At 44.1% G+C, this 14,011-nt stretch overlaps 1 protein-coding gene across 36 annotated transcripts in view; it reads right to left on the bottom strand.

The window, feature by feature from the left end:
- Positions 1–5,651: 5,651 nt before the first annotated feature.
- The window catches only part of CACNA1C (calcium voltage-gated channel subunit alpha1 C), a 742,107-nt gene continuing 733,747 nt past the window's right edge, over positions 5,652–14,011 (bottom strand). For 26 of the 36 annotated variants that reach the window (XM_065523541.2, XM_065523542.2, XM_045366388.3 and 23 more), the window contains one exon: positions 10,476–12,674. In XM_065523541.2, the coding sequence (XP_065379613.1) occupies positions 12,375–12,674 (300 nt within the window). In that variant the 3' untranslated portion in view covers positions 10,476–12,374. Of the gene's footprint in view, positions 12,675–14,011 lie in introns of all 36 variants that reach the window. The other 10 variants (XM_045366394.3, XM_045366391.3, XM_045366401.3 and 7 more) reach the window with 1 other exon arrangement.

The following is a 14,011-nucleotide window of genomic DNA, read 5'->3' as shown; positions in this document are numbered from 1 at the left end:
AAGGGGTCTGATTTCACTCTTTTTCATGTTGATATACATTTTCCCAAGAACAATTTGTTGAAGAGACTGTTCTTTCTCCCATTGAATGGTCCTGACACCCTTGTCAAAGATCAACTGACTATATACAGGGTTTATTTCTGGGCACTCAAGTCTATTCTATTGGTCTATATGTCTGTCTGTATGCCATTATCATGCTATTTTGACTACTGTAGCTTTGTAGTAAGTCTTGAAATCAGAAAGTGTGAGTCATCCAGCTTTGTTCTTTTTCAAGATTGTTTTGGCTATTTGATGTCTGTGAGATTCCATATGAATTTTAGGATGGGTTTTTCTACTTCAGCAAAAAATGTCATTAGGATTTTTGGTAGGTATCACATTGAATCTTCAGATCACTTTCAGTGGCACTCACTCCTTAATAATATGAATTCTTCTAATCCATGTACATGGGGTATGTTGCCATTTATATCTTTCTTATTTCTTTCAGCAATGTTTTATAGTTTTCATTGTATAAGTCTTTTATCTCCTTGGTTAACTTAATTCCCAAGCACTTTAATCTTTTTGATGCTACTGTAAATGGAATTATTTTCAAAATTCCTTTTCAGATTTTTCATTATCAGTGTACAGAAATGTAACTGACTTTTGTGTGTTGGCTTTGTACGCTGTTACTTTGCTGAATTCATTGATTAGTTTAACTTTTTTGGTGTCTGGGATCCTCAGTATGTTCTACGTAGAAGATAATATCACCTGTGAACAGAGCTAATTTTACTTCATACTTTCTAATTCAGATGACTTTTTCCTTTTTGTTGTCTAACTGCTAGGGCTAGAACTTTCAGTACTATGTTGAATAAAAGTGGTGAAAGTGGTCATCCTTGCTTTGCTCCTGATCTTTGAGGGAAAGCTCTTTGTCTTTCATCATTGAGTTTGGTGCTCACTGTGGGCTTTTCATATATGGCTTTTATTAGGTTGAGGTAATTTCCTACTATTGCTAGTTTGTTGAATGTTTTTATCATGAAAGGATATTAAATTTTGTCAAATACTTTTTCTGCACCAATTAAGATGATCATGTGTTTCCCCCTGTATTTTATTAATGTGGTCTATTACATTGATCAATTTTCATATGTTGAAACATCTTTGCATTCCAGGAATAAATCCCACTTGGTTATGGTGTATAATGGTTTGCTAGTATTTTGTTGAGGATTTTTGCATCAATGTTTATAAAAGACAATGGTCTGTACTTTTCTGGTAGTATCTTTGTCTGGCTTCAGTATTAGGGTAATGCTGGCCTCAAAGAATGAGATAGGAAGTGTGCTCTCCTCTTCAATTTTTTGTGAAAGAGTTTGACAGGTACTGATGTTCTTTAAATGTCTGGTAGAGTTTGCCAGTGATGCCATCAGGTTCATGGTCTTTCTTTATGGGGAGATTTTTGATTATTGATTTAATCTCCTTACTAGTTATAGCACGATGTGGATTTTCTAGTTCTTTGTAATTTAGTCTGGGTGAGTCTTGTTTTTCTAGGAATTTGTTCATTTCATCTAGGTAATCCAATTTTTTGGTGTACAATTGTTCATAGAACTCTCTCACAGTCCTTTTAATTCGTATATAATTAGTAGTAATGCCTCCACTTTCATATCTGATTTTAGTAATCTGAGTCTTTTCTCCTTTTTTCCTTGTCTGTCTAGCTAAAACTTGTCAATTTTGTTGATATTCTCAAAGAACCAATTTTGGTTTCATTGGTACTTCTCTATTTTCCATTCTATATTTCATTTATTACTGTTCTAATTTTTATAATTTTCCCTCCTTCTAGCTTTGGGTTTAGTTTGTTCTTACTATAATTTCTTAAGTTGTAAGGAGAGATTGTTAATTTGTTTTTTTTTTTTAATGTAAGAACTTATAGCTATAAAATTTCTTGTTAGCACTGCTTTCTCTGCATTCCATAGGTTTTGGTATGTTGTGTTTTTGTTTTCATTTGTCTCTAAGTATTTTCCAATTTCCCTTGTGATATCTACTTTTTTGATTCAATGGTTAAGAGTCTGCTGTTAAATTTCCACAAATTTGTGAATTTTCCAACTTTCCTTCTATTTTGTATTTCTGATTTCATCCTGCTGTGGTTGGAGAAGACACTTTGTATGACAGCTTTTAAAATATATTGAGATTTCATTTGTGGCTTAACATATGGTCTACCCTGGAAAATGCCCCATGTGCTTTTAAGAAGAATGTGTATGCTGGTGTAATTGGATAACGTTTTCTGTATCTCTGTTAGATATAGTTGGTTTATTGTGTTAAGTCCTCTATTTCCTTATTTATCCTCTCTGGTTATTCTATCTATTATTGACACTGGAGTATTGAAATCTCCAATTGTTATTGTAGAATTGTCTATTTCTCCCTTTGATTCTGCCTGAAGTTTTTGTTCCATATATACCAATGGTCTGTTATTAGGTGTGAAACTGTTTATAATTGTTATAATTTCTTGCTGTATTGAACCTTTTATTAACATATAATGTCTCTTGTAAGCTTTTTAAAATGTAAAGTCTATTTTTTCTGATATTAGTATAGCCCTTCCTGCTCTCTTTTGGTTACTATTTGCATAGAATATCTTTCCCTGTCACTCTTAGTCTGTTTTTGTGTCTGGATCTTAAGTGAGTCTCTTGCAGATGCATATAGTTGGCTCATATTTTTCAATACATTCTGCCAAGCTCTGTCTTTTGACAGTTTAATCCATTTAAATTTAAAGTAATTACTAATAACAAGGGACTTACTTCTGTTATTTTGCCATTGTTTTCTAATACCTTCTTTTGTCCCTCATTTCCTATATTACTGTCTTCTTTTGTGTTGAGTTGATTTTTTTGGTAGTAAAGCACTTAAATTCCTTTCTAATTTTCTTTTGTGTATATTCTATAGCAACTTTCTTTGTGGTTACCATGGGGATTGTATTTAAACTCTCAAAATTATAACACTTTAATTAGAATTTATACCAGTTTAGTTTCAATAACATATAAAAACTCTGTTTCTTTACTACTCCGTCCTCAGTTCTTTGAGTTGTTGCTGTCCCAAAATTACATCTTTATACACTATGTGCACCAAAACACAAACTAATAATTTTGGAAAATGCATTAGTCTTTGAAATTATGTAGAAAATAAAATGTTGAGTTACAAACTAAAGTTACAATAATACTACCTTTTAGATTAATTTTTTTTTTTAAGTACTAGTCTCTTAAATCAAGTAGAAAATAAAAGTGGAGTAGAAAAGAAAAAGCAGAGTTATAATTGCCCATGTATTTACCTTCATTGAGATCTTTTATTCTTCATACAGCTTCAAATTACTGCCCAGTGTCCTTTCATTTCACCCTGCAGGAGTGAATTTCTTGTAGGGTAGGTCTAGTGGTAATGAACTCCTTCAGCTTTTGCTTATCTGGGAAGGCTTTAATTTCTTCTTCACTTTTGAAAGACAATTTTGCCAGATATAGAATTCTTGTCTGATAGTTGTTTTTTTCTCTTTTAGCACTTTGAATATACTGGCCCACTGCCTTCTGGTCTCAAAAGTTTCAGGTGAGAAATTTGCTGTTAATCTTACTCAGAATACTCTTGTGTGTCATAAGTCACTTCTCTGTTGCTGCTCTTAAGAGTCTCTCTTTATGTTTCAAAAACTTAACTATAACATGTCTTAGTATGGGTCTTTTTCATCTTACTTAGAGTTTGTTAAGCTTGGATATTTATATTCATGTCTTTGGTCAAATTTGGAAAAATTCCAGTTACTATTTCTTCATATATTCTCTATTCTCCTTTCTTTCTCTCTTATTCTTCTTGGACTCCAACAATGTGTACATTGATCTTGATGGTGTCCCACAAGTCTTTTTAGGCTCTGTTTACTTTTCTCAATATTTTATTTCTGTGTTCCTCAGACTCAATAATTTTCATTGTCCTATCTTTAAGTTTACTGATTCTTCTTCCTGCTCAATTCTGACTTTAAATCACCCTAGTAAAATTTTCATTTCAGGTATTGTATTTTCAGCTTTAGAATTTTTTTGTTTCTTTTTAGGTGTTCTATTTATTGATATTACCATTTGTTCATACATCTTTTACTTGACTTAATATCTTTCTTTAGTTTTTTGAACATCTTTAAAGAGAGTTGTTTTAAATTCTTTGTCTAGTAGATCTGCCATCAGGTCTTTTCTAGGAGCAGTTCCTGTTAATTTATTTATTTTTCCTTTCAACGGGCCATACTTTCCTGTTTCTTTCTTTGCCTTGTGACTTTTTGTTGAAAACTGGACATTTGAATCTAAGAATGTGATAACTCTGGAAATCAGAGTTTCTTCCTTCCTTAGGGTTTGGTGGTGATGTTTTTGTCTTTAATTTTTTAGGCGACTCTGTGCCAAGCATCAGCATGAGGTGTAAATTTCAGGTCTTCTCAGGTGTTTTCTGAGCCTGTTTCTTTCCCTGGGTATGTGCAGTCACTTTCTAATTTTCCTTGTATATGCAGTTGCTTTTGAGTGTCTTAGTCTTTAATGTCTGGCTCCCAAAGAAGGAAAGAGAGAAAAGCGAAGGGGGAGGAGGAGTGCTGGCTCTTCAAATTATCTGGAAATCACTTCAGCTGGTGGTGGAGGGGCTTGCAGCGGTGGGGAGAGGTGCAACAAAAGTAGCTGCCCACCTCTGTGTTTGCACCTCTGTGATTAGCAGCAGCAGTAAGTATCCTGAACAAAGATCCCTGAAATTTGAAGAACAGGATACTTTCAGCCCACTCTGGCCTCTACACTCTGTGCAAGCTGGTATTGGAAAAGTGCTCAGCTGCCTGTAGTATGAGATAAATAGTACTTTCTCACAATAATAATGGGTTCTGCTGGTACTATTTCCACCCAAGGAAGTCACCCAGGTTCTCTCTTCATGCCTGTCTATGCAGTGCTCACCCTTCCAGGAGTAGAAAATGGGCTAGGGGAGGAGAGTGGATTAGCTGCTACTGTACTAAGACCCGGAATTGACCAAAATTAACCTTGATTTACTGTCCGAGCCTCCCCCTGAAAGTTGCAAACCTTCATTAGACTCCAGAGTTTCAAAATATCAATAGTTACACAAACCAGATTCTGCCAGTGTATTTGTTGTCTATCAGGGAGGATTCTTGGTGCTCCTTACTCTGCCATCTTCCCACAATCTCTGGGACAAATTATTTTTAGTTAAGGGGTTATTCTGAAAGCTTTATCGAAGTCAGTTTAAGTTATAGTAACCAAAAAAAGAAAAGCAATCTTACATTTGTATAGTCCTCATAGTACTTTATATATTATCATGTCTCCCCGTCCTTTCTGCTCTCCTACATTCCATCCCTCTTCCCTTCTGTCCTTCTTTCAAAACCAATTTAGGAGACAGCTCTTCCTGTCTAACCCATGTGAATTAGCCATTGAATTCCTCTGATTTTGTCTCCTTTTTAACTGTTGGCCATTTTCCTGTCAACTCTTTCCTGAGAAGGAAGAAATAGGAGATGGATTAACTGCTGAATGGACTTAGGTATTATCATTGGATTCATATTTCCTGTGTTCTCTCCAGTCTTCTTCCTTTTGGAGATCCCAGACAATTGAGATACCTGAGTGAAGTTTGTTTTTGCGACCTCTAGGAAACAGGAGAAAGGAAGAAATATGGAAGAGGGAAGATACAATGAAGCCAATGTAGACATTGTTAAGAAATTTATTTGCAATTCTTATTTTTTGTGTTTTTTGTTTGTTTTTTAAATAACATCATTCCTTAGATAAAAATGCAATCTTACAGGAATATACAATAGTGTCTCACACAGAGGTGACCCTGAAGCTCTCCTTGAAGGGTTGCCCCTTCTAGGTTCCCTGGCCTTTCTCGAGGGTGAGAAGGCCATCAGGCGAGGCCTCTGACAATGGGATTATTTGAGGATTACAAACTGTACAATGATATTTACAACAGTAAGACTGTGAAGTCGTGGAGCCTGGAGGGGAGGATGTGGGGGTGTGTAGGGGTGTGGGGAACAGTGACAATGGAGGCAGTGCCCATCTTTCTGTGCCTCTCTGATAACAGGCATGATACAGATTGGTTTGGCGGATGAAGGTGGGTCTGAGCAGGAGGACACGAGGAGAGGGGAGCTTTATCTGGAGCCTTTCACTGGAGGAAAGTTTTGCATGGTAGCTCTGGTGGATTAAAATGAAACAGCAATGTTATGAGAGTAATAGACCTTTCAGTGCTTCACCAATGGGGAATCTGTCACCCTATTTCTTAATGAGCGTGTGTGTTTTGCCATGGGTTATTCTCATCCACTACCATCACAGACTTGTCCAGACATGCTCATCTCTGTTTCCCATGGCCTCATTGCAAGGCCTCATTCCCATCAGGCTCTGGGAGAACAGCATGCATTCTGGGCAGGACAGGACATGGAAATGGGGTGGTATATAATCTGGCTGGGATTCAAGAGATGGATTTCAGGTGTGGGGATGGGCTGCAGCTGGATGCATAGGTGGCCTGAGCAGGAAAAGAGGAGGTGCGCACAGCTTTGGGATGCTGGAGACACCTCCTGAAGGAGATCTTTTTGCACAGGACTGTGTGTTTACAAATCGTCTTCCCTTGATGTGCAAGTTCTTTCCTTTCCCCCTTTTAAACATTGGTATAGTTTCTCCATGTTGGGAAGTCTTGGGGTTGGGTGCTATGTACAGGACCCAGTGACCCACTCTCTTTTGCTTCTTTTCACTCTATAGGAGAACCTTCTCTTTTCTCCTGGCCAGTGGCCAGGAGAGGTTTCCTCAAGGAGGTCCCTGAATCCTGCAGCCTCAGGTTCCTTGGCAAGGGAGTCACTGCTTGGCCTGGTGCCTGCTCACTTCTTTTTCCTAATTCCCTTGGTAATAAACTTGAGATCTCTAAGAATTCCATAACGGGAATTCTCCAGACCCAAACAGTGAATAAGAATCATTCTGTCCGTTTCTGCATTTCCTCACATAGAAATGACCCACTCTTAAAAAACCTACAAGCTCTTCCACCCAGAGCTTTTTGATAATGACCTTGGTTTGAGGTGCATGAGTGAATTTTAGAAATGAATGTACAATGTATGTCTGATTCACACCAGGGGAAGTGGCACGGTGCCCTTTCTGGGATCCCTACAAAGTCAAATTCCTTAGATTCTGAGAATTGGGGTGCATGGGATGCCCTGAAAAGGTGGGGGTGTCCCTGTGTAGCAGCCAGTAACCTATCTGAAGGGAGAGGACTTGGCTCTGGTGACGTAACATTTCAAACCTCAGTGTAATTACTTAGTCTTCGTCTTTTCCTCCTCATTCTTAGTAGAGATGTGGGAGAATTTTCATGAAAAATGCTAACTCTGACTCCTCTCGGTGCTCCGCAGATGTGTTTACCCTTCATCCACTCAGCTGCAAGATCCAGAGTGCCTGGAACGCTTCTCTAATACCCCACAAAGACCACGGATCTTTGCCACTTCAGGTACTTTGGCTCAAACCTCTTAAAGTCATCCCAGGTAAAAGTGTTGATTGTAGTATTCTCTCAATGTACATCAATAGAATGTATCTCATAATAACAGGAGCTTCTGATGGTACTACTTCTACCCGAGGGAGCCACTCTGCTGCGCCCTCCTTGTCTGTGTATACAGTGCTCACCCTTGCAGGAGCAGGAAAGTCCCTTATCTAGAGCTCAACCCCAGCCCTTGTGCCTTAAAGGTGTGTGTCCTAGGGAGGTGGTTCAAGCATCCCCCCCAGTAATGTGGAGATGTGGCAGAAACCCATTCACCTGTTATACTGGTATCTGGCTCCACAAAGAAGTGTTTCATTGCTTTGACGTAAAAATAAATTGATGAATGAAGTTAAGCCCAGAAGTGGCTTCACAAAGAGGTTGTGTAAGCATCTGCCCATGGGACTCCCTTCCACGCACCGTCTTTCTCACTAGGTGTTGGGAAAGACAGAGAGCTGGGGCCGGGGAGGGCAGTGGGAAGAGGAAGCTCTGCTTAGGGACAGGGAAAGGTGCCCCATTCCTGACAGTTGTAGGACTCTTCTCTGCCTCCTATCTTCCCCCTCAACCTCCTCAAATCGTAGCCGCTGGAGAACCTGGACTCTGGCAGCTGAGGGCCTCCCTGTGAGTGAGATGCGGGCTTCCCTGCCTGTCTTTGCACAGGAGCCTGTGTCAGGTGGCACCTGGACCACATGAGGGGAGGGACATCAGCAGAGGGGGTTCAGGGCGGCAGACACCCTCACACCCCGCCAGGTAGGCTGACATGGCTGGGACAACACCCCCAGATGGAACGTGTGCTCTTCTCACCTTCCCAAATCCTTGAGATGTCAGCGGCTCCACCACACGGATCACTGTGGGTGGGTGAGCTGAATACGTCCTTCCATGAACTGGGAAGAGACCCAGAGGGAGTCAAACTATACCCTTTCCTTGCCTCCATTCTCCTCCCAGTCCTCCCTGTGCTGACATTTGCCCCAGAGGCAGGTCTTCATTAAAACATGGAATTGGCCCGGACTGCGTCAGCAAGTATTTGCCGCCCCTGGGGTTTAAAGAGGTCTTCTGGGAGTCAGCAGCCCCTGTTGTGGCCTCTTTGCTGAATTGTTTCTAAATCCTCAACAATGATATTTCAATTATTCTAGGCCTCTAGGGACGGAGAGGCCATCATCCTCCTTTGCCACCTCTCCCACGATGAGGCTAAAAACCCTGATGACCAGGGTTCCACTCTATCCCTGACCTACATCCTTGTTCTACTTCTTTGCCTTTAGGAGTGGTGGCTGTGTATCTTCAGGACTCCATAAAGTAGCCACCATCCTTTGGGTGACTTCCAAAGTCCTCATTTTCAAGGTGTCCCTATTTCTCAGGAGATGAACTTGGGCATGGAAAGGGCTGCGTTTCCTGAGGTTGCCCCCCATGTCTTCAGCTGCACAGTCAGGAGATATGCTGGGTGGAGAAAAGCTGGGAGAAAAAAAAACAGGCAGCTTCACTCCAGACAAGCACCTGGAATTTGGAACTGGGAAACAGAATGAGAGTCATTGCCTTGCTCTTTTGAGTGGATTTCCCAGAGTGAGACCTACTGGATTAAGAAGGAGGAAAGGGGTTATAATAATACCTTCTGAATCAAAGCTGGGAAAAATTCTCTAAGGTCTGGAAATGAAAGAGGCAGGGCTGGTCAGAGGACAAAGAATTAAGCTGACCAAACTGCAGACCTTAAACTGTTTCTTCAAGTCCCTTGGGCCCTTAGCCCCTGGCTGTTTTCTCCTGCCACTTGGGGGCTGTCAGGAGGGGTATGGAAGATGTGACAATTATGTTTTATAAGGTCATGGGGAAAATTCCATTTTAGGTGGAGAGTAGACATCACTCGGAAAACTGTGGATGCGGTTCATTGGTGTCACTACTTGTGCCAGTCTGTTCTGATGACAGGCATCGTACACCAGTCTTATTCTAGATCGGAAGATCAGTCTCGGACAGTCCTCCCGTCCTAGACAGGGAACGCCCGTGTGTACCTCCGGGTAGAAATCTTCGGAACTTTATAAAGGATGATACCTAAACTCAATTTCTAGAGGACCTTGGTGGCACTGAAAAGGAATCAAGAAAGTCCGGATGACTTCGGTGTGGATACCCATAAAGAAACTCTGTTTCTAGACTGTGTTAACCAGGGAGTATCAAGTACATTTCTCCACTTTTTCATGAATCAGTCCAGCAAGCTGTCATAGAGGAATGGACTGTCCCTTATTTTAATTTCTAGCTTACTTATATATGTGCCAAGAGGGGCTGAGGGAACACTAGGGCTGAAAGAGATTTAATGGGTCAGTTCTGGGGGAATGGTTGGGTCCAGTTTTCCCCAAAGCAGTCCCTTTTCAGCCATCACTGTTGATATACATTTGAAGGACACAGCACCAAAAGAGTGATGTTCTAGGGAGATACGTGAGCATCAGAGATGCCCCTACAAAATCTGTTCCCACCCCCACTGTGATCTCCGGATGCCTCTTCCCCTGTCCTGGCCTCCTCCTCAGCAGCCCAAACATTAGGGCAAGCCCGAAGGAAAGGCTGCTCCAGAGTGAGGAAGGGATGGAGAAAGGAGCACGCAGAGTTGACTTTCAGATGGATCAGGGTTTCACCTGTTCCTTTCTCGAGCCCCTGCTGTCCTCGCTGGGTAGAGCGGAATCCTGAAGTGAGGATACCCCTCCCTCCAAGCAGCCTGACTTTAATTTTATCCTCCCGGTTGGTGTACACTTTCCTAAGGAAGCCAACGAGAAAAGTCTGTGTGGTGGGAGCGAAGGCAAAGCCAGCCACCTCTTCCGTGGGGGATGCGGATGCCAGCCCGGTGACTGAGGGCTGGTCAGAACGCCTCCCTACGCCTAACAGTGAAGGGCTGTTCTTGGAGAAGTACCAAATCAGATGACCAGAGCAGAGTGGACAGTGAAGCCTGGAATAAAATAGGTCCTGGTCTATCACAGCAAGAGGCGGTACGAACACCCAGCAAATGATTTTGGAAAAATTGAGGCAAACGGAAGCGAACACAAGATATGCAAAACAGTAATGTCCAAACCTGTTTGTGGAGAGCAGAATAATGACTACACTGGTGATACCTTTGCTCATTGTGCAAATTAGAGAAAACTTGTTCCCTTCCCCCAACCACATATAGAAAAGCACTTAAGAGTTCAAAGGTAAAGCTTGTCACACTCCAAATACAAAATGATTTACTTTACATGCAGCAAAATATACAAGAAGTGAATCCGAAAACCAACTTAATTCAATTCATTATATTCGCTTGGCACAATTGCAATTCAGTTTTAAAAAAATATTTGAAAAATACTGAAACTGACCTGAATTCAAGTATAACGGTTTCTTCAACAGAAACATTATCAATGCAATAAAACATTACACGGAATATAGTGAAGCAAAATGCCTTCTTGTGTTTTTCCCTTAAATTTCTGTGTCTTTTTTTTAAAATACAGTTTTAATGCCAACACAACTCACAATTGTATTTTTAAATGAATATTATTGCATTGTTTTTGCATATCTTGTGGGACAGAAAATGCAAAGAGTTACTGATTCCCATTTCAGAAGCAGAGACAGTGGTTTGTTTTTGCTTTCAAATGGCCCCAGATTCAGATCTTCTCACAGCTAAACCAGAAAGGGGGGACTGCGTAGTCACTGGTGTGCACGGGCACATGGTGTGGGTGCATATACATAGGCAGGACATATGCACACAGACAACCCACCACACACACACGCGTCGCACACACTCGGAGACTCTCGCGCATGCTCCTCTCTCCCAAACCCACCTGTACACCCAGCATTAAAAGGAACCCAACTCTATCACCCACATGTGCAAGACCACATCAAGTGCATTGCAATTACCTTTCCATGAGAAAACCGAACCAAACCAGAACAAAAATAGGTTGCTACCTAAGGAAATGATAACAAATTATTGGGCATACACAATGGTTGGTAAAACTCTCCTGCAGCGGCTTCTATTGAACCTCCGTGGAAAAAGGAAACCACAACCGTTTAAATAATACAAGAAAACCAAACCGGATGTACATTGGCAAAAGTGAAAACAGAAAGGTGAGGGGGCTACAGGACTTTGTAAACACTCTTCTTCCTCCCCTCCCCCTGGGAAAACAAAATAAAAAATAAAAAAAACCCAAAACCAAAAAGAAACTGCAACATGCTGTCAAGAAAAGTGTCAAACCACAAAACAAAAGAGCGCTCAGCGGAAGCTCAGCACCACCTGGTTGCGCGGAGCCGGCGGCCCCTTCCTGGCGGCGCAGCTCCTCCCTTGCGCTGCCTGCGGGCCGGCGGCTGGCCGGGAGCTCGGCGTGGCCCGTGCCGGTCGGGGGATCCCGTCGCAGGTGGGCAGGGGCGGGTCGGGGTGAGCGGCACCATGGCCGGCCCGACGCCCATCCCCAAAGCTCCGCGCCCCTGACGGCCGCCGCCTCCCTCTCCGGGCCGGGCTGGGGTCCTCCTGGAAGTCCTGCCCCGCTCCCTTCTCCAAATCCGCGGGACCCTGGCTCTAGGGAGACAGCGAGGCTCGTACAGAATATGTGCAAATGGTTTCTACAAGCAGAGTCGAAAGACACCCGTTTGCTGTAGGGTCCTTTGGGTGAGGGCGCGCGGGAAGCCGGGGTGCTCTCCCCGCAGAGGCGTGGCTGGGCCCGGGGCCTGCGGGCTGGGAGAGGGCAGGCGCCTTCCTCGCGCCCCGGGACCTTCGCCGCCTCCTCTCCCCGCCTCTGCAGACGCAGCCGGGCGCCTTCCTCCCGGAGGGCGGCTCGCGCACCCAGGCTCCGCGTCTTGTCCCAACAGAAATGAATGAAGACGCTGTTCCGGTTAACTCCAGGTCACGAGAACAGTGAGGCACTTCTGAAACGAACCCATTAGGAACATTGAAACAAATAAAAAAAGCCCGCATCTGGCAGCGCCCACTACAGGCTGCTGACGTAGACCCTGCTGTCCTGGAGCTCCTCCTCGCTCAGGCGCCCCCGCGCGCGCGCACAGCCCGCGTCCTCTTCGCCCCCGGCTCGGTCCTGCCCCGCGTCCCTGCAGTTCACAAAGGGTAAGAGGGCGCCATTGGGGCTCTGCGGGGCGCCCCCGCTGAGGATGTTGTCGGCCGCGCTCTCCATCTCCTCTATGGTCATGTCGCAGGCGTCCGCCAGCTCCTGGGTGGTGACCTCGATGAACTTGGGATCTTGAGCGAACTGCCCCAGTCCTTCAGAAATCAAGACCTGAAGGAGCGGGGTGGGAGCCATGAAGAACCAAAGGAACATTATTCCTGGAGCCCAGCTCTTCTCTTGAGGGCTAGAGCCAGGGGTATCTGGTGGGTCACTCGGGGAAGTGTGCCTGCGCACGTGGACCTGTGTGTGTTGGGAGGGGCACCCACAGGGAACAAGTAGAGATGGAGCATCTGCCAAAAGAATTAGGGATGTGCAGGCCAGAGAAGTTTTGGCTGGGGTGGTCAAACACTGTCATCAAATATATAAAGACTTGCTAATGGCCCAGCACCGTGGCTCACACCTGTCACCCAGCACTTTGGGAAGCCCAGGCAGAAGGACTGCTTGAGCCCAGGAGTTCGAGACCAGGCCCAGGCAACACGAGGAAACTTCGTCTCTACAAAAAATTTTATAACAATTAGCTGAGCGTGGTGATGCACACCTGTGATCTTAGCAAGGCCAGAGGCTGAGGTGGGAGGATCATTTGACCCCAGCAGCCCCAGGCTGCAGGGAGCTGTGACTGCACCACCTCACTCCAGCCTGGGTGACAGAGTGACAAGCTGCAGGGAGCTATGACTGCACTACTACACTCCAGCCTGGGTGACACAGCGAGACCCTGTCTCAAAAACAACCAAAACAAAACCCACAGTAGGCTTGGCTCTCAGAGGGACCAGGGAGGCTGCCCTGCTGTTACCTCAGCAGATCCCAGCCTGCCTCTCTCCCTTCTGACACCCACCGGACCTTTATACTATTCTTTCAGAGAAACTGTTCTCCCTGGTGAAACTGCTGAGACAGGCCCACTGCCCATTGCCTGCCACCGCCTTTCTAGGGGTGAGGTATGTGTGCAAACACGGTGCATGACCCTGCCTTGCTTCTGCTGGGAAGGGCCAGCCAGTGACCCTCAAACTTCTCTGTCCTCCCCACCGGCTGCTTAGTGCCTGGCTATGGGAAAATCGGCTCCTGAGCCAGGGGGTGGGGGGAAGCTGAGTGCAGCCTGGCACTCACTCCTCCCAGGCATCTGTTTGTCTTGCTCCTTGCCCACGCCACTTATTCTCTCCTTACCCTGCTTAGTTTTTCTTTGGCACTCCTGACCTTCCTGATGTGTTCTGTATGTGTGTGTTTATCATCTGTCTTTCCTCACCATGATGCGAGCTCATGAGAGCAGAAGCTCTGTTTCTCAGCTGTGTCCTTGTACCTAGAACAGCGCCTGCACATGGTAGGCCCTCATGGGAGGTCTGTGAAATGAATGCAGGATGACCAAGGCCACAGGAATATCAGACTTTGAGAGGTAAACCTTGGAAGCCACCTGGTTTAACTCCCCACCTCCTGCACGACAGCCTGATGTCCAGGTG

This window comes from Macaca fascicularis, chromosome 11 (assembly GCF_037993035.2).
Source record: "Macaca fascicularis isolate 582-1 chromosome 11, T2T-MFA8v1.1".
In the NCBI taxonomy this organism is placed as follows: domain Eukaryota; kingdom Metazoa; phylum Chordata; class Mammalia; order Primates; family Cercopithecidae; genus Macaca; species Macaca fascicularis.
Note: the sequence above shows the minus strand (reverse complement) of the source record. Positions and strands in the feature narration are given on the sequence as shown.